Raw genomic sequence first — 20,376 nt, 5'->3', positions numbered from 1 at the left:
AGGTGTAGGTGAAACACTGTTTGGCACAGGAAGACAGTGTTTTTTCAAATGGTTCAGTATATTTATTATATATTACAGGCATCTGGTAAAAAGACATAAATGAGGGCTGGGTGGTGGTGGCGGCGCACTCCTAGAATCCCAGCACTCCGGAGGCAGAGGCAGGTGGATAGCTGAGTTCCAGTCCAGCCTGGTCTACAGAGTGAGTTCCAGAACAGCAAGGGCTACACAGGAAACCTTGTTGGTGGGGGTTGGGTAGGGAGGATAAACATTTTTCTCCTTAGCTTTGTAGAAATTAGAAGACAAAACTCTTCATTTATGTATTGCGACTTGGTCATGTCTGGCGGTTTGAGTGAGAAAGGCCTCCATCTGCTCCTGCGGTTGCATCCTTGTTCCCTAGTTGGTAGAAGGCAGGGGCTTGTTGGAAGAACTCTGTCACTGCGAGTAGGCTTTGAAGTTTCAAAAGCCTGTCTTGTTCTCAGCTCGCTCTGCCTCCTGGTTGTGCATCAAGATATAAGCTCTCAGTTACTGCTTCAGCACCATGCCTGCTGCCGTGTTCCCTTCCATGATAGTCATGGACTCAACCCCTCTGGAACAGTGAGCCCCAAATTAAATGCTTTCTTTATTATGAGTTGCCTTGGTCACAGTGTTTGCCACAGGAATAGAACATTAACTAAGGCTCCATCCTACAGTTTACTTAGTCTGTTTGTTTGTTTGTTTGTTTGTTTGTTTTTGTCTTGTTTTCGAGACAGGATCGCTCTGTGTATCTTTGGCTGTCCTGGACTCTTGTAGACCAGTCTGGCCTCTGCCTCTGCCTCCCAAGTGCTGGGATTAAAGGTGTGTGCTACCACACTGGGCTCTACTTAGACTTTCTTAAAGGATATATTGTTTCCAGGCTTAAATGTGCTTGTGTATTGTGTAGGTCTGTCTGTGGTATTTAAACTTTGAGAGCTGTGCTAATAAAGGGTGTGGTGGTACACACTTGGAGTTGAGCACTTGGGAGACTGAGGCAGAAGGATAATGCCTCCACATAGACACGTGCACATAATATCTTTAAAAACAAAACCTTTGTTAGAACTGAGGAAATAGTTAAGGGGAGGAGTGCATGAGAATTCCACAAAAATAGTAGTATTTCATTTTGTGGAGTGGCGGGTAGGTAGTGGTTTCTTATTTTATTCTTTGTAACTTTTAGTTTATTTTATATTAACTTTTAGAAGATATTAAATTTGTCCCCTCCTTCCCCCAAAGTCATACCATAAAGGAATATGAAAACATGAAACTGCCTGGTTCATCACACCCTGGTAGCTGTCATTTGTTGTGTTTTGTTTGCATTTCTGAGCTGTACCTTGAATTGAGCCCTAGACACTTGACCTCTTCCACTGAGCCACATCATCAATCTGAGATTTTGGGCTTTGTTTTTTTTTTTTCTTAAGTATATATCTGTTCTATAAAGTGATTTTTTAAAAAACAACCTAACTTCCTGGTTTTGTTTTTAAAATCATTATTTCTCTGTTTGTTTTTTTTAACAACCTAAATTCCTGGGGGGCAGGGGTTTAACAACCTAACTTCCTGTTTGTGGGTTTTTTGAAATAATTATTTCAGTTTGCATCTGTCACTACTAAGTGAACTATGCTCTCAAGCATCTTTTTAGGAGGCTGAGCTAAGAGACCAAAGCTGTTAACATACTTACAGTGTAGTAAGTAATGGGTAGTCCAGTACTGTAAGTCAAGAGAGTCATCTGTGCTCCCTCCATCTGGTCTGGCCGTTCTCTCATCCTGGGGCCTTCCCTTTGCTCTCAGGGCGTGATTGCATCTCCTCTATTCAAAGACTCATAGATCCCATCTTGTCTTTTTCCTTTTTTGAGGAAAGATGTCTTTAAAATACCTCTCCGGGAGCCTGGAGAGGTGGCTCAGTGATTAAGAGTAGACCCTCCTCTTCTGGAGGACCTGAGTTCAGTTCCCATTATCTGTCTCGAGCACCTCACAGCCACCTATAACTTTAGTCCTGGGGGGGAGGGGGCAGCAACTTCTCTCTGACCATCTTAAGATCACTTGCACTCATATACACATGCTTATACAAGACATATACATATAACTAAAAATAGTAAAAATAAATCTCAAAAAAAATCTCTATTAAAAAATGAAAGTGGCTGGACATGGTGGGTTGCTGTGATTTCAAGGCCAGCCTGGTGTACAAAGCGAGTTCAGGACAGCCAGGGCTATACAGAGAAACCCTGTCTCGAAAAACAAAACAACAAAAAAAGCGGAAGGGTAACCTTTCCAGGCCTTTGATATCATAACATATTTTCATTCAGCACTTTAGTGTGCTGACTGATTTATGTCGACTTGACACAGCTAATCATCTGAGAGGAGGAAACCTTGATTGAGAGAAAATGCCTCAATAGATCAGGCTGTGGGCCATTTTCTTAACTGGTGATTGATGGAAGAGGGCCCAGCCCATTGTGAGTGGTGCCCTCCTTGGGCTGGTGGTCCTGGGTTCTATAAGAGAGCAGGTTGAGTAAGCCTGTGAGCAGCGCCCCACAGCTTCTGCAGCATCAGCTCCTGCCTCCAGGTTCCTGCCCTGCTTGAGTTCCTATCCTGACCTCCTTCTACGATGAACAGAAGGGAAGGGTGAGCTCAGTGCACCTTTTCCTCCCCAAGCTTGGTTGGCCGTGGTGTTTCATCATATCAGTAGCAGCCCTAACGGGGACGGTGGCCAGTTGTAGGATTCTACTTGCAAACATTGAGCCCAGGGAGCTGGAGAGGTGCTCAGTGGCTAAGGACTCCTGGTGCTCTTCCAGTTGACCTCAGTTCAGGGCCCTGTGCCATGTGAAGCGCTTACAGCCACCTCCACTGTAACTGCAGCTCAAAGGGCTACAGTACCTTACTCTGGCCTCTGTGGTCACCTGCACACATCCACAGACAGACAGACAGACACATAAACAAAAATGAAATTAATGTTTTTTTCAGCTTAGCTCTAAGTCACAAGAGCTTCATACCCTTTTCTTGCCATGTGTCATGGTGTCCTCTTCTCACCCTTCTTGTCCTTTATCCACAGTTTTCGTGTGTGCCCTGTCCTTGGTTTCTTAGAAAAGTGAAGGGTATTGAAGTGCCCAACTCAAGAAGTGTGTTACTAAAAGTGAGGTTTCAAGTTAATGAGTAAAATGAAAGGGAACCTATAGAGTTGAAGGTCTTTAGAGGAAATGAGCAAGTGCTGGGCTACGTATTGATGGAGTGAGAGTTAGCTTGCTGAGACTTAGCTTTTTTTTATTTTTTAGCCCCTAATGTTAAACTGAATTCTCAGCTGAAGTGAAGCTTGGCTTTTGAGGCTCTGGTCAGTCTGTCTTTGTCTCTTCAATGTTTCCTGCATGTTTCGGTGGCTTCTAGAATTTTCCTTATACTCTTTTCAGATCATATATCTCATCCTTAAGTTTATTTATTTATTACTGTGTTTGTGCGTGCTTATGTGTTGGGTGTGCCGTGGCTTTCCTGTGGAAGTCAAAAGACAGTGGTGTAGAGTCAGTTCTCTCCTCCCACCTTTACATGCATTCCAAGGCTCAAACGTGGCTTGCCAGGTTTGCAGAGCAAAGCATGCACATTTATCTAGTTTTAATCTTGACAGTATCTTTTTTTCCTTCAAAGATGAAGAGATGGAGTATTGTGATAATTTTTTAAATTGTAAGGTAGGCTCTTTTTGGTAGCACCGCCTTCCTGGGTGAATTTGCCAGTAGCCTGCCATCTGTGATTGAGAGTGCCCTCTTATGATGCAAATATAGTTCAGGATTCCAAAAGTATCTGTGTTTTTAGAGGCTTGTGGGACCTAGCACTCATGATCACATAGTATCTGCTGTCCGTAGTTTTAGAGTTGAAAGATGCTGTTCTCTAAACAAGAGTAACCTCTTAATGTCTCATTGGTTGTAGGTAGAAAGGCCTTCCTCTCCGTTCTCCATGGCCCCACAAGCTTCCCTTCCTCCAGTGCCACCAAGACTTGACCTTCTACAACAGCGAGCACCTGTTCCTGCGAGCACTTCAGTTCTGGGGACTGCTTCCAAGGCAAAGCATTAGCCATTCCTGTCCCTTGCTGAGCCTTGTTGTATATTAGTGGTTTTTGGTTGACTTGTTTCCATCTTGTTTCCATAGGCTGCTCCTGGCTCTCATCATAAGGACAAGCCGTTGCCAATACCTCCCACACTTCGAGATCTTCCGCCACCACCCCCTCCAGACCGGCCTTACTCTGTTGGAGCAGAAACACGGCCTCAGAGACGGCCCCTGCCGTGTACACCAGGCGACTGTCCATCTAGAGACAAACTGCCTCCTGTCCCCTCTAGCCGCCCAGGGGACTCATGGTTGTCTCGGCCAATCCCAAAAGTACCAGTAGCTACTCCAAACTCTAGTGATCCTTGGAATGGAAGAGAATTGACCAACCGACATTCACTGCCGTTTTCTTTGCCCTCACAAATGGAGCCCAGAGTAGATGGGCCTAGGCTTGGAAGCACGTTTAGTCTGGATACCTCCATGGTGAGTCCTAAGTTTGAAATCATTTAATCTAGTAGTATTTGTGGGTGGCATTTTATGGTCAAAAGGGTTTTGTTGGGCTGGGCATGGTGGCACACACTTTGATTCCAGCACTTGAGAAGCAGAGGCAATCAGATTTCTGAGTTCAAGGCTAGCCTGGTCTACAGAGTGAGTTCTAGGACAGTCAGAGCTACACAGAGAAACACTGTCTTGAAAAACAAAAAATTGTTTTGCTTACAGGGTTTTGGTCTGTATGCCAGGCTAGCCTCAAATTCTTGATCTTTTTGCCTCAGCTTCCTAAATAACGTGAGATTACAAACATGCACCACTGTGGCTGATTGGGTCAGTTATTTGATAGGTTTTGTTTAGAATTCAGAAATAGCATAATTCATAGCTAATGAGATGGCTCAGTGTAGAGACACTTTCAGTGAGTCTGATCTCTGGAATGAAGTGGAAAGAAGTGAATTGAAAAGAGGTCTGTTTAAGGAAAACCCAAGGAGCCAATACATACCTGTAATCCCAGTACTTAGGAGGCATGAGTTCAAGACCATCCTTGTCTGCATAATAAGTTCTAGGTCAGTTAGAATTACACAGTTAGACTCTGTCTTAAAAAAACAAACAACAACAACAACAAAAACATGCCGGGCATGGTAACACACCTTTAATTCCAGCACTCAGGAGGCAGAGGCAGGTGGATCGCTGTGAGTTCGAGACCAGCCTGGTCTACAAAGTGAGTCCAGGACAGCCAGGGATGCACAGAAAAACCCTGTCTCAAAAAACAAAACAAACAAACAAAAACAACAACAAAATAGAAAAGAAAGAAAAAAGAAAGAAAGGCTGATATTATGGCTCAGTAAAGGAGCCTGATAACCCAAATGTGATCCCTGGAACCCATGTAATAAAAGGAGAGAAGAGAATTGTGATATCTATTTTGTGACTTACACATACACACAAAATGAGCATTTTTTTATTTTTATTTTTTTAAAAAGAAACAAGGAGGCTAGAGAGGTGGCTCAGCAGTTAAGATCACTCGCTGCTTTTGTAGAGGACCTGAGTTCAATTTCCAGCACCCACATGGTATTCTACAACTTCCTGTAATTTCATTCTAGGAGATCCAGTGCCCTTCTGTGACCTGAGGGGACATGGCACACTTGTGATACACATATATACATGCAGGCAAAACACTCATATGTATTGTTAAAGCTGTTAGAAAAAAAGTACATGCCATATACTCAGAGACACTGGTGCCAGTGCTCAAGTGGGAGTGTTTTTCCAGAAGGAAATGGTTAGGTTAGGTGGACCCCTCAGAGAACATGGAAGCAGGCGGGAGGTAAAAAAGGCATGAACTCTGTCATAAACTGATGGTTTAAACTTGGATAACAGACGTCAAATATGGGATGAACGTTGATGGGTGAATTAACAAGGAAGTTGGGAACCTAAGGAGATGGAATGGGAAGAGTACAGCTGAGGACTGTAGTGACACTCAGGGGACTATTTCTTAGTTTTACAGAAAAGACGATCATAGCGTTGAGACCTTTTCTTACTTTGCAGAATATGAATAGCAGCCCAATAGCAGGTTCAGAGAGTGAGCACCCCAAAATCAAGCCTTCTTCATCTGCCAATGCCATTTATTCTCTGGCTGCCAGGTAAGCATACTACAGCTGTATTTCTTTCTGTGCAATGGGTATTTCTTCCTTTTTCATGAGATAAAATCTTCCTAGTAGACTCTGATGGCCTCAAACTCAGAATCCTAGACCTGGTGTGGTGGTTGTTGCTTGTATCACACACTTGAGAGGCTAAGGGAGTAAAATTGCTACAAGTGTACAAACTAGCAAAACAAACAAGGGGCTGAATAGTGGCTCAATTGTTTAGATACTTGCTGGCTTTCCCACGGACCTGAGTTAGATTCCCAGCAGCCAAATGGACGCATGCAGTAGGGCCTTTTCTTTCACAGTTAGTATTTTGTCTTCGTTTCCTTTCATACAGTGGGATAGCAGTTTTTGTTTTTAAGTTTTTATCTTATTTTATGTGGATGGCTATTCTGCCTGAATAGATGCCGGTGCACCCATGGAGATGTACCAGAAGAGGCCCTCAAATCCCCTGGACATAAAGTTACAGATGGTTGTGAACTGCTGTGTGGGTGCTGGGAATTGAACCACAGTCCTCTGGAAGAGCTGCCAGTGCTTTTAATCCTAAGTGCTGGCTGAGCTGGCTCCGGCCCCTGAAGAAAGCTGAGTAAGAATTGCATAATATGTGCTGCAACAGCGAGATCTCTGAAGCTGGGCACAGGGATGTAGTCAGTCTAGCATGTGCAAAGTCCTGTGTTTGATCCCTGTACTGCCCTCCCAACAAATGCATCAAGAGTCAGAAGTCTAGGATCTAATCTAGGATGCTAATGGCCAGGTTACTTTTTATCTATTTCAGAATTTCTGGTAGGAAATATTGAAAAGCAAAAGCAATTATACTTTTTGACAAACTATGTACTACCACCATAGGTAGGTTTTTGTATTGGGATTTGCTGTACATTTCTAGTGTTCTGTTAGAAAGCCAGCTAGTGTTCCCTTTTTTTTTTTTTAAATAATTTATTTATTTTTATTTTATGTGCATTGGTCAGATCCTGGAGTTACAGACAGTTTTGAGCTGCCATGTGGGTGCTGGGAATTGAACCTCAGTCCTCTGGAAGAGTAGTCAGTGCTCTTAACCACTGAGCCATCTCTCCAGCCCCTAGTGTTCCTTTTTTTATGCCCTGTAAAAGAAAAAGAATGCAAACAGGAGCACTGAAACAAAACTTACTTGTGAGTTGAGGTTATAGTTAACTACCTATTCCAGTTTAAGATTTACATTCCATTAACATCAGCTGAGAGTAGGATTTGTAACTGGTGCAGATTTTCCCTAATGCTTGCCATGGTCACTGGGAATGGTAGGACCCTAAGTGCTATTTATTTTGTTTTGTCAAATTGAATTGTATTAGTTCTAAATCTATTTCACGCTTCAAAGTTTTCCAACTTAATTATTATTTTTTTAAAAAATTCTTCCAGGCCTCTTCCTGTGCCGAAACTGCCACCTGGGGAGCAAGGGGAAAGTGAAGAGGACACGGAGTATATGACTCCCACATCTAGGCCCATAGTAGTTCAGAAGCCAGAGCCCAAACGGCCATTAGAGGCAACCCAGAGTTCACGGTATGCTCACAACAACCCCATCTGGAGCCAAGTGTCTTTACTCAGATAATTCACTTGCTGTGACTTCACCTGCTTTCTTACTTACTACATATACCATTGCCTTGCAGAAGTAAATCAGAAAGAGAAATCTAGACCCTAATGTTTAGGGTCTAGTATGGATACATAGTTGCATTGTCTCTACACTGGCACAGTGACCTCCAGAACATGTACATGGTTAGCTTGTCTTGAGTCAATCTCACAGTATTTATTAGTGGTATTGTTACAAAGAGAATGTGTTCTTTTGAAAGAATTAGGGTCGCGGGGCATGGTGATACATGCCTTTAATCCCAGATACATGCCTTTAATCCCAGCGCTCAGGAGACAGAGGCAGGTGGGTCACTGTGAGTTTGAGGCCAGCCTGGTCTAGAAAGTGAGTCCAGGACAGCCAGAGCTACACAGAGAAACCCTGTCTCAAAAAACCAAAAAAAAAAAAAAAAGAAAAAAGAAAGAAAGAATGAATGAATTAGGGTCTAGGACAGTTAGAAGCAGCTTAGTCTTCTTAAAATTGCAAATAACAGAATCTTGTTTGTGAAGAACGTTGTACCTCTTTGTGGTTTAGAGTATGTGACTGCGACCAGCAGATTGACAGCTACACATACGAAGCAATGTACAACATTCAGTCCCAAGCGCTGTCTGTAACAGAGAACAGCACCTTTGGTGAGTCACCTGTCTTCTACTTAAACATTGATATGCCGTGTGTGGTAGCACATAGCCGTAATTTCAATATGTTGGAGCCTGAGGCAAAAGGATTACAAGTTTGAGGCCAGTCTAGCCTACATAGCTAAGACCCTGTCTCAAGAATAAAAAGAGAAGGGAACTATAGGGTGGCTCTGTAACGTTTGGTTGAAATAGCTTAAGCTAAGGAGAAAAATTATTCTCAGTACTCTTTGTCAAAAGTTCTTTGATTCATGGACAGCATGGGCCCCACTTTTATTTCCTTTTCAGACACTCGTTCCTAACTGTTTTCCCTCCTCCCAGGGCTGGAAACATCTGTTACGTGGCCTGGATCTCAGTATTAGCAGCTCTCTTTTAGTCCCATTACATTGATGAAATTCTTTTGTGTGTGGGTGGTAAATACTCAATTCCCATGTTAAGCTGCTTACCAAGGGGAAAGTTCAGGAAGCCTTCACACAGCCCTTTAGCTGGTCTTTTGAGGCAAGCTGCAGATAGGAGGCTCTAAAATAGCACTTGCGTCTCTGGCATCAGTAGCTGTCAACCTTAGCAAGAGTGACTGTTAACATATTCGTCAAGAGAAATGATACAGGTTTTATTTTATCTCTAGCCACAGGACCCCAAATGGTATTTGGCCCACAGTATAGACATTTGAGTAACTGCTGAATGAAATAAAAGGTTGTATGCATCTGCGAGTGAGTGGATGCCTCTGCAGTGAAGTGTGTTGGAGAATGAAGACTGACAGGAGAAGACAATAACTTAGCCCTAACTTTCTTCCAGGGGAAGGGAATCTGCCTACAGCTCACACCAGTACTGGCCCTGAGGAATCAGAAAATGAGGATGATGGGTATGATGTGCCTAAGCCACCTGTGCCAGCTGTACTGGCCCGCCGGACCCTGTCTGACATCTCCAATGCCAGCTCCTCCTTTGGCTGGTTGTCTCTGGATGGTGATCCCATAAGTGAGTCTCCAGGCTACTTGGCTTGTTCTGGATTGCTGTCTGGCCTTTGGTTTATAAGTAAAAGTCATGGCCTTGTCAGTGTCAGTAGGTCAGTGAGTGGAAGTAGTGGACTGTGCACTGATTCTAACTGTTAGAAAGCTGGTCCTAGGTCCCACATTGGAAGTGAAACTCTGTAGGTGGTGCTTACACCACAGCTTGTATCGAGGAAAGCAAGGCTTCTCGCTCTTTTAAGTATGCATGTCATGCTGGGAATTAGGCTTGAGGGAAGCAATGCTGTGTTCTTTCTTTTTCTAAGCCCTGTCCCACCGGGAAGAAGTGTGCTGACCTCAAATGTGCATTTTGTGGGCCCGGGCCACCCACATTGGTCTTTAGTATCCAGGGCTGCTCTTGCGCCTGTGGCCGCCTGGTGGGGCAGCAGCCAGAGTAGCTGGCACTTTGGAAATTGAAGACAACTTTCAGAACAGCTGATGGAAAAGATGTAGGGTCTAGTTGCCCGTCTAGGTGGGCTCCCCACCTAGGCTAGCTTACTGCTTCCTCTGCAGTTTAGGCTGTGTTGTCTCCTTACTTGAGGAACGAGTAGTTTGGTGAGTGTGTAAACTTGATAAGTATAACACACAGTGTTATCTGCTTCTCAAAGCCACGGTTACTATTAATGGAATGGGCTCAAGGCATATTTAGAAGGGCCGTTATTATGATAGAGTCTAGACCTAAGCCCAGCTTTTAGGCTGATGGTGTAGCTCAGCAACACAACACTTAACCTAGTATATATGTAGCCCTGCGTTCAGTTCTAGCACTGCAGATAAGATAAAACCCAGACTTGTGCCAGGCATGGGAACTCACAGCTGTAACCGGAGCACTCAGGCGACTGAGGCAGGACCACAGCTGTGAGTTTGAGTCCAGTCTGTGGTATAGAGTGAGCCCCTGTTTGAAAACACTCAAAAAGCAGAACTCCAGCCTTGTGACAGAAGAACACACTAATAGCACATTGTTATTGCTACTGCCGTTAAATGTCAGTTTCCCAAGGTTTGCAAATATTTTCTTTCCTTTCTCTTTCAGACTTCAATGAGGGTTCCCAAGTTCCTGAGAGGCCCCCCAAACCATTCCCTCGGAGAATCAACTCTGAACGAAAAGCAAGTAGCTATCAACAAGGTGGAGGTGCCACTGCTAGCCCTGTTGCCGCTGCCCCCTCGCCGCAGCTCTCAAGTGAGATTGAGCGCCTCATGAGTCAGGGCTACTCCTACCAGGACATTCAGAAAGCTTTGCTCATTGCCCACAACAACATTGAGATGGCCAAAAACATCCTCCGGGAATTTGTTTCTATTTCTTCTCCTGCCCATGTAGCCACCTAGCACATCTCTTCTTGCAGTGGCTTCAGCGGACCCATGAGCCGGGCTCTTGCTCAAGGAACACCTAGGAAAGCAGTGGCTTCTTTTGGGACGTCACTGTGAGGTCCTGCTTTTTCTGTGGGTATCGACACATATGGTTCAAGATTTCAAAGCAGTGGAATGAAAATGGAGCAGCTAGTGTGTTTCGTTGTTGTATCAGTCTTAAGAGTGTTTCTGTAGTCCTTCAGTCCTTCGGTCTTCATTAGGAGAGTGTGGATTTTATAAAATGGTAGCCTGCCCTGGGAACAGTACAGAATGCAGTAGAAGAGTGTGGTGTATCCCTAGTTAAGGACTTAGGACTTTCCTGTTAAGGGCGTGTGTGTCTGTGTGTCCTGTCAGTATAAGATTATCCTGCTGTGTGTGAATCCAGGCAGGGAGTTAGCACAAGAGCTTCAGGAAGGCATCTCTGAAGACTCCCATCTACTGTGGTGTTGCACCTAGCCCTGCTGGATGGTACAACCTCAACCCTCTCCTTAGGTTAGCATTGTTAGAACACCTGCTGTCATGTCCCTGGAAACTCCTACTCCACCTCTTCTTCACTGATGGTCTGTACACTTGCTGTCACCAGTCTCACTGAGACCAAGCAGCTTATAGGATGTACTTTCTCGTGTGTGATGGTGTTGGTTTGGTAGAATAGGTGGGAAGGAAAGTACTATTCTGTGGTTACAGTTTTGATTGACACTAGCAGCTAACACCAGTCATTCCAAAGTGCTGTTTTTATAGGAATGTTGAATTTTTTTTTTTTAAATGTTTAAGTGGTTTGAGATAGAGGCCTTCATATGCATTCCGTGTCCTCCCCAGGAACAGCCTGTGGGAGTCTGTTGCCTTGCTGCCAGGTATGTGTTTCTGATATAGATCATGAGTCTTTCTACCTAACAGGAACAGAACATTTGTTTCCAGCCCGAATACCATGGCGCTTGTAGGAAGCTTCAGTCATATGCTGTTTAGACTTACAAAATAAACAGTAAGGACTTATCTACTCAGTCTTTCCTTGCCAGTGATTAATTTCAGCTTAGGGATCTCTCCCTTGAGTAGGAGCCAGGTTAGCTTTTCAGAAATGATTTCTTTCTTTCCCCTCTAAGGAGTGGGGACACCCCAGTGACTGTGCGGCATATGCTGATGACTAGGCCCTTGCCTACACTGGTGCAGCCAGTGACTTGGTTCTTGTATGCCTAGTGCTTTGGGAATGTTTTCTCTTTCCCTTTCCTTGCTTTTTTATTGGTTCCTGGATATAATCTCTGCATTATCCATAGTGCATTAGACATCTCTCATTGAAGCCCTTTAGTCAAAGACAATTTGGGACAGTGTAGTAGTTTGTGTATTTACAGGTTCACTCAGAGGATGTAGAGTTGGTTTGAAGACCTGTTTCTCAGTCCCTATATAGTGACCTCTTGGGTTCAGTTCTCTAACTGGAGTCCTGCTGACTTCTCTGACAGCATCGCCCTTTCTCAATCCGCTTTCTTCTCAGTCTTAACATCTTTGCAGCTAAAATCTTTTGAGCTCTTCTTTTAGTTTTTGGATGCTTCAAGGTCTGGGTTTTATCCTCTTGCCTTAGAGCTATTTCTGTTTCCAAGGCAGACACTATAGTCTTTATATTGGCTTGCTGTGGTTACCCTGTGTCTCCTTCACATAGCAATGACTAGGAAACAATAGCTTATCATTCACCTCCAAAAGTTTGTGACACCCAGTTTTGTGTTTGTTTGAATAGTGAAAGCCTAAGCCAGGCTTGGTGGCATGTGCCTGTAATCTCAGCACTTAGGAGATGGTGTCAGGATGACATGGAACTCAGTGCCAGCTCGAAGCTACTGAAAACTGTGTCAAAACAATCGGGCCTGAAGAGGTGGCTCTTCAGTTAAGAGCAGCTGTTCTTGTAGAAGACCTAGGTTTGGTCCGTAATACCCACATGCAAGTTTATCAGATGGATAGCTCATAATCTGTAACTCCAGTTCCAGGGGGGTCTGATGCCCTCTTCTGACCTCTGTGGGCACTAGGCATACACATGATGTGCATACACACATGTGGGCAGAACATTTCATACATGTAAAATCAATACATGTAAAAAAGCAAAACAGTTGAAGGCCTGGACAGAAGAGGGAAAGGCTGAGGGCCGCAGTCTGTCCATACTGGTGTGCTTCTTTCCATGTAGACACTACCCGCAGTCCAAGACCAGTCAAGAACATAGAGCGTTGGCTATACACTTTCGCCTTTTTTGTGCATCCACGTCTTCTGTGGGGGACTAAGGATATAGCTCAGTTGGTAGAGTGCTTATCTAGCATTCACAAAGCCATGGTTCAGGCCCCGTGCTGCACCGAGCATCATGCTGAGGCGCACCTCCATCCCTAGCACTCTGGGGTGGCGGCAGAGCATCAGAAGCTCAAGGCCGTTCTTGCTACATAGCAGCTTTGAAACTAGCCTGGGCGACATGAAACCCTGCCTTCAAAAGAAAACAAAAACCAAATCTGTGGCGATTACTGCCCATACTATCTAGGGAAATGACACTTTTGTCCTGCCCTCTGCTGAGCCACCCGTGTGAGCACTGGGTTGGCATGGGTGGAGGGTAGGTGGGTGTTCAGTCCCTATGCTGGACAGGCACATTTTGGATTGACTGGGATGTTGCCTTATCAAATGTATATCTGCAGGCAGTAAGGTTTGAGGCCGTTGTGTGTAGGCCTTTCCTTTGCTCCCAGGACACACTGGGGCCTGTGCCTGATATTGTTAGGTAGCCTTAGGAAGGTTGCATGCCATTCATTTTGAAGATAAGTTTCCAAATTTGAATTTTTTTTTCTTTGAAGGCACCAATAACCAATTGCCATTTTTCATTTGTATGACAAATTTTAATTCCTTGGCTCTTCATCCAAGTTTACCTAAAATTGCCCTTTTATAAACAATCTTTATATTGAGCTTTGCTATTTTTGGCAAGCTCATACCTTTTCCCTGCTCTGTGTTATAATTAGAAAACCACTTTAACATTTCCTTTTTCTCAGCTTCATTAGGCTATTTTATTGAACACAAGCCCTTGCTCTCTCTGTGTCTTCATGGGTTGCTTTTCATGCCACCTTGTTGACGGGTACTATCTTGCCAGGTCTCCAGGCAAGACTTCTAGTCCAGTCCTACAACTGGACTTTTCTAGCTGCCCCTTCCACTGTCCTTGTAAAATGAAAAGCTCTTAAAATGGTTTTAGAAACCTGGGGGTTCTAAAGTGTTCGTCCTTCTAGTTAATAGACTGGGCAGCTCATCATCTCAGCCTTTGCATGTTAATATTTATTTAAGCAGCAAATTTTCCTGGCTGGCTATTCTCCTTATCCCCCTCTTCCTTCTCCCAGCCCCACCCTGCATACTCTGCCATTTTGTCTTTCTCTTTGAATCCTCAGACATACCCATCACTGGACCACGGTGTGTGGTAGCAGCACTGGCATCACTCAGCTGTTCTGTGGTTGTGTATCGTCCCTCTCACCCCAAATTGGGGAAGGAGTCTGGGATGGATAGGAGTCACTATTCTTCATATTTAAAATATTTATTTCCTCTGTAGGAAAGTAAAATGTATTTTATAGTCCAGGCAACAAACTTACAAGTTAATTTTTGTATCACAACCTGCTTGCAGACCAAACCAGGGACCAGCTGTGTATTCCTTCTATGGCCCCATTAACAGGATGTCTTTCTGTGATGGTCAGCAGCGGTGTTATCACAGAGTGTTCTACCTCACATCATGAGAATCGGAAGGCCACTGGCCTTCCCAGACCCTCCTTCTTTCTGTTGGCCTTTCTGACTCTGGAATGATCACTCCCTAGAATAGAGTATTCCAACCACTTTCCTGGCTACAACCACTTGGTGGTTACTGTGGTCAGAGGTGTCAGCTGTATGTGGTTTGCTGCCACCTCATTGTGGTTTACTGCTGTTGGGGAGTTAGGCATGGGCTGTCCTTAACTTTTTGCGTTTGACTGTGCATGTGTTTATTCACAGCTCTTTTATGTAGACTTACCTTTCCTTATAGAGCTGTCTGGTTAAAATTGGCCCAAGACTTTCCCATTGACCCCTGCTGTGTTCCTGTAGCTTTGATACTATTTGGGAGATTCTGTTGTGTATACCTCATGGATTATCTGTTTTTGCTACAAATTTTAGTAGCATCTCTTTAGTGGTTGGAGGGTTCACTGGCTGAGAGTTGCACGGTAGCGCACTGAATGTTTAAACTAAGCTTTGGCTGCAATCTCCTTTCCAATCCAGTGCCTTTTTATCTTTTCACTGAGCTACTTCTGTCCCCAGTCCTCCTTGTGGAAAGATTTTATTTTTTTCCCTTCTGGGAAAAATTGTATTCCCATACAATTTGGAGTTTCTTTTTCTATTCTTCAACAATCTTATCTCCCCCTCCCTGCCCCCAATCTCCGCCCCCCCCCCCCACACTTCAACAGTCTTAGGAGCTGGTCAGGAACTGAGACTGGATTCTGCTCACAAGCATTCCTAGAGCAGCCAGCTTATTGAGGCACCAGAACCTCACTGTCAACGTTAGCATCTGGCACTTGGAAGCTTCATAATTCAACACTAGCACTACACAAAGCATCTGGATGCAACCTTGATCTCAGTCCACACACGGGCAGTGCTTTTTTTAGTTTTTCAAGAGAGGTTTCTCTGTGTAACAGAGCCTTGACCGTCCTGGACTCACTTGGTAGATCAGGCTAGCCTTGAACTCACAGAGGTCCTCCTGCCTCTGCCTCCTAAGTGATGGAATTAAAGGCTCGCACCACCCACCACACCCGGCTTGGGCAGTCCTTTTGTTAGAATGCATACAGCCATTTAATGCATGGAAGACTTGGTTCTTGTATATTTGTGGCTGGAAAACTTTAGACTTAGTTCCTTCTTGTAATTGACAGCATATTGGTACACATGACTCCCTATTCCTTGAGTTCATGTGATCTTAGAATGAATGCAGTTCTTTAGGAAAACTCAGTAATTCCTGGAAAGAACAGAAGAAAGTTAAACCTGTATTTTGATTCCATGGGCTAGACCAGACATCCTAAGGCCTGGGCCTGTATCTCCTGAGGGCATCTGTGCACCACGCTGGAAATTGTGGAGCAAGCCTGTCTTTTCAGCTCTTGGGAGATGGAAGTAGGAAAATTAAGAAGCTCTGGCCAGCCTTGGGTATGCTGCCAACTGAGGACTGTCTTGCCTGTTCATGCCCAGCCACAGGTAGCGCCCACACTGTTTGATGCATGAGTGGAGGTGTTCTCTTCATGTGCAGATTACTGGTGGAATAGTTTCACTGCCAGTGGAATTTTTGGCTCTTCTGCTGTAGCTTCATTTAACTCTGATAGTTTGAAGGTGCAATCTCTTATGGTGGCGAAGTCATGGAGGCAGGAACATGAGGTAACTGGTCACATTGTGCCTGCAGTCAGGGAGCAAAAGACAGTAATGCTTAGGTTGTATTTCCCCCCTAAATTAAGAAAACTGTTGTCTGATCAGGTCTAGAAGGGTTTCAACATTGACTTGCCCTTGTGTTGCTTGTGTTCTCATGGCTTTTATGGCCTCATCCATTACCCCAAAAGCATCTTGTATGCCCTTTTCCTTGGCTCTGCTCATCTCTCTTCCCCTCTTCAGTGGTCTGCTCACTGCCCTCTCAACCCTGTAGTCAGTGAGTCTTGGTAAACTTTCCTTGGTTGACTTGTAGATTTTGAATGTACCTCTTGCCAGAATTTGCAACCTTGCACAGATTGGGTAATAAACTAGTCCAAGGCACTCACGGCCTTTAAGCTTAAGAGCCTTTGCATAAGAGCTTCTCCATGTTATAGTCTTGAGATCTGCTTCTGCTGGCAGAATGTCCTTATTTATGCACCAACTCTTGATATATAAGAACCATGCATCGATAAAGCGCCGAATGGTTAGGAGTATGCAGCAATGAGATGGAGTTGGCCTATGAGAGCTTTGGCAGCCTTGCTGGCACCCTCCTCCAGGTCAAAGATCACTTTTAGAAAGTTATTTATGGTTAACCAAACCGCTGCACCTTTGAGGTCAATGGCTGTGTCTAGTTTGATGCTTGGTGGATTTGAGCCTTGGAAGACAGTGACATACATGGCATTGAATCTTTTGGTGATTTGTTGAGTTGCTGCCTGTTGGGACTTGCAGCCTGAATGATACATTAAGTCCAAGGGCAGCTTTGACAATGGTGTTCAGAAGAGTTGGTGTGTGTCTGACTTCATTTACCCAAGGCATGGGTGTGCTTGCCTTCTTGGTTAGCTTTTCCAACCCTGTCTCCACAGATAACAGGGAGAAAGGCCTTCTTTCCAGTGCCATACAAATATGGAAAGACAGCAACGAAGCAGTAAAACAGCTCCTCCATGTGTTTTGTAGTTTATTGCCTCTGGAACACACAGGTTTGCTACAGCTGCCTTGACAACAATGTCTGGTGGCCATAATGCAATTCTGTCATCCTGTGATAATGCCAACTCAACACGGGGGCAGCTGTGAGCATCTCGTTACAGGTGGAGGAGCTGATCTTCATGATCTCCTACCTGCCTGTTAAACACTTTGTCCTTAGGTTGTGTTCTTAGGAAAGAATACACTCAGCAAGAATATTGATTTGAGAGTCCATCCCCGCACTGGGCTTTACAGGGAGAACAGAGAAATTACGGTGAACTGGGAGTTTCCTAGAAGAGCTATGTAAAGGTACTTTTGAACTAGTAGCACAGTTGCTGCCCTGCTGTTCATCTGGGAGGTTGAGGAAATCCAAACTTTTAACTTACTCAGAGTCACTATCACCTTTGCTGCTTCATTTCTTCTTCTTCTTATTTTTTTTTCTCCTTAGGAGTCTTGGCACCCAAGGTTGCTTTCCTCATTCTTGAGGCTTATGAGTCTTGACACCCAAGATTGCTTTCCTCACTCTTGAGGCTACTCTAGTCTGCTCTTGGGTGGCATTTTTAGCCTCCATTTGACCTCGGGTCTTCTTTGATGTTATTTAGAGTGCAGATCATGGCTTCCACTGTAGCTATTACCTTTACGCTTGGCTCTCTTCTGGTTTTAGTGGTGAATACTGTTCATTCTCTGGTCTCTTGACCCATCTCCCGCATCCCCTCTTTGTTTGTCTTCCTGTGAGGGAGTCTGCAGTGATGCTCGTAACCCTGCTTTCTTAGATACCACTGGGACATTTGCCCTAGAACACAGATATCTTCAGTGTCAAATAGAGCTTGTTCTGTGCACTCTTTAGACATGTAAGCTTCCTCTATCTTCCCTCTCTGGTTGCTTTTCCTCTAGTCCTGTAATAAGTGTGGTGGTTTTGTTGTTGTTCTTGGTAGTGGTGGGTTTATTTGTTTTGTTTTTGTTTAAGTGTAGGGGAAATAAAACTATGCTTCTGCTTGCCTGGATCTTTGGGATTTCATCTTAGAGTATGTCCTGATTTTTAAGGAATATCGTACAAACTACCCTGCTTTTAACTTCTAAATATTCAAGTCATTTGCTATCCACAGAAGTAACCTACTAATCCAAAGATACTCATTGAGGCACATTGGAAGGGCAAAAGCGGGTTGTCAGATCTTGCATTTGATGTCTCGTCTAGGCTCCTGAGTGAAGGAGCAGAGGGATAGTAGTGCCATGTGCCTTCACAGTGTCCCAGGAAATCTGGGTGGATTGCGAGAGAAAGTTCCAGTATTTCTTGGTTCCAGTAAGTAGCACAAGAGTTGAGCTGGAGAAATAGGCACAGGGAGAGCCCTGCACATTGTTTTGTACCTGATGCAGAGCACCATGGGGAAGGGCTAGCTGCTGACCACCAGCTGCCTGGAGATCTCGCCGCCTCTTCCCAGGTTTAGTGCCTGAGAAGAGTGTGGCTGATCACTCCTTGTGTTGTGCAGAGCCAGGCCCTAGGTTTCCTACTAATCTGGCAGCTGAACAAGTCAGCAGGAGTTCTGATCACCTGGCCCTGATTCAGTCTCACAGCTGAATGTGAGAGGCAAAGCTCTGCATTGCCTTGAAATTTCCTTCCATTGACACCCGAATGGAGGCCAGAGAAAAGGATTGCTCAATGCATGCTGTGCACACTGCCTCACCACATAGGCCTGAAGTGGGGTGTGTGGTTCCTTCCCCCCTACCTTTCACCCAGTAGTGGAGAGAGTGACCATGTTTTGGCTGTCTTTAAGTGGCAAGAGGATTCCAGGCCCTGCGCTCCCTCCCCTAATCTTTGGGCTAGTGAGCCCTGCAGTACAAGTGAGGGGAGCCGCCTCCTGCTCTCCTCACCCTCCTCCTCAGCACCCTTAAGTGGGAAGTCTGACCTCTGCTGAAACATGCTGGGCATGGCAGCTGTGAGGTGCCTCCTACATCTGCTTTCTGGCTGTGGTGACTTGGGATTTTTAACCTTATATATCTCTTTCCTTTATTCAAAACAAAACAATTTTTAGCACACTGAAAAAAAAAAAAGCCAAATGTTTTGTGCCTTTCTAAGGCAGCGCTGTACCCCAGGCTGCATCTTAGGACTTATATGGAAATACCAGAGTCTGAGCTCCTCTGCCTTGAATATCTTTAACCCTAGAGTCTTGGGGACATGGATGTCTGGCTAGAGAGGTGGTACATAGGTGCCTATGGTCTCCTTTCTCTGCCATGAGGCTTTCATTGGAAAAGAGCATTTTATACTGGCATCACTTGGTTGGTTCCAGGCAGCAGTTAATGTTGAGGTGATGGCTCTGGACGACCCACTCCTCCCTGGTAACAGTGCCCTGCTGAGCAGAGCTGCAGGGTGGACCCTCCTAGGGAGAGGAGGTGGTTCGTTTGTTGTCTTTTTGTTTTGCTGGATCTTGAGCCAGCTTCAACCTCCTGCCTCTCCTCAGACTTGGCTTTCCTTTCATTTGAGGCTTCAACCATAAAGCATTAAGTGGCTGGTGCCCTGTGTGGAGTCTGCTTGCACCCAGGGAAGGACATGGAACCCTGAAGCCTGTCACTCATACTGTCATAGGTTTCAACCCCAAGTTTTCTTATCCTCCCCCTTTCCCTGGTTCCCCCTCCCTGTGGCTAACAAAGAGTCAGGGGTGGACACAGTTCTTTTTAAGGTCATCCTCATTCAAGATTTTTAAATTCTTGATTTGGGTGGGACAAGAGAGAACTTGCTATTTTCCCCAGAATAGAGTCCCAATTTGTATATCAGTGTTAAGAAAACAAACACACTTAGGTGAGAATCTCATGGACTATTTTTTAAAATGTCATTAATATAAAAAGATTTCTATTAGCAGTATTTAATCACTCTCCTGTAAAGAACAGACAGAGGTAAATACTCCTGCAGAATAGCAGAGCTTTAAGACTCATTCTCTCAAGTTCATGTTTTGCCAGTGTACTGATGTGTAGAGGTCTGTTATACTAATTAGAGGTCTGTTATACTAATGTTATTTATTAATTTTTTTCATTTCCATACAGTTAACTAAAGAGCTTTTTCAAGCACCCATGTCTGTAAAAAAAAATATTTTTAAATAAAATTTCTTTTGTTGTAGCACACGTGAGTTCTGGCTCATCTGGGGGCAGTTTTGAGATGATGGCAGTGATAGGGTCCACAGGATGGGGTGTAGCTGCCAGCTAGCATTGAGCAGCATGCTGCCCAGCTCTGGGTGCTCTAGAAGGGGCATTCTCCGGGACCCTGCCCCTTCTATGAAGAAAGCTGTGGGTCTG

The 20,376-nt window shown here is 44.6% G+C and overlaps 1 protein-coding gene across 3 annotated transcripts in view; it reads left to right on the top strand.

Annotated features, from left to right (window-relative positions):
• CBL (Cbl proto-oncogene) overlaps window positions 1-20,203 on the top strand; it is an 84,105-nt gene extending 63,902 nt beyond the window's left edge. For all 3 annotated transcript variants that reach the window (XM_084783597.1, XM_084783598.1, XM_084783599.1), the window contains 7 exons: window positions 3,918-4,049; window positions 4,137-4,514; window positions 6,063-6,157; window positions 7,550-7,690; window positions 8,289-8,386; window positions 9,182-9,361; window positions 10,418-20,203. In XM_084783597.1, coding sequence (XP_084639723.1) covers window positions 3,918-4,049; window positions 4,137-4,514; window positions 6,063-6,157; window positions 7,550-7,690; window positions 8,289-8,386; window positions 9,182-9,361; window positions 10,418-10,710 — 1,317 coding nt within the window. In that variant the 3' untranslated portion in view covers window positions 10,711-20,203. The remainder of the gene's footprint in view (window positions 1-3,917; window positions 4,050-4,136; window positions 4,515-6,062; window positions 6,158-7,549; window positions 7,691-8,288; window positions 8,387-9,181; window positions 9,362-10,417) is intronic.
• Window positions 20,204-20,376: the final 173 nt, after the last annotated feature.

Source organism: Acomys minous (assembly GCF_964271855.1).
Source record: "Acomys minous genome assembly, chromosome: 5".
NCBI lineage: Eukaryota > Metazoa > Chordata > Mammalia > Rodentia > Muridae > Acomys > Acomys minous.
The sequence above is the reverse complement of the archived record's forward strand: the minus strand, read 5'-3'. Positions and strand labels throughout refer to the sequence as shown.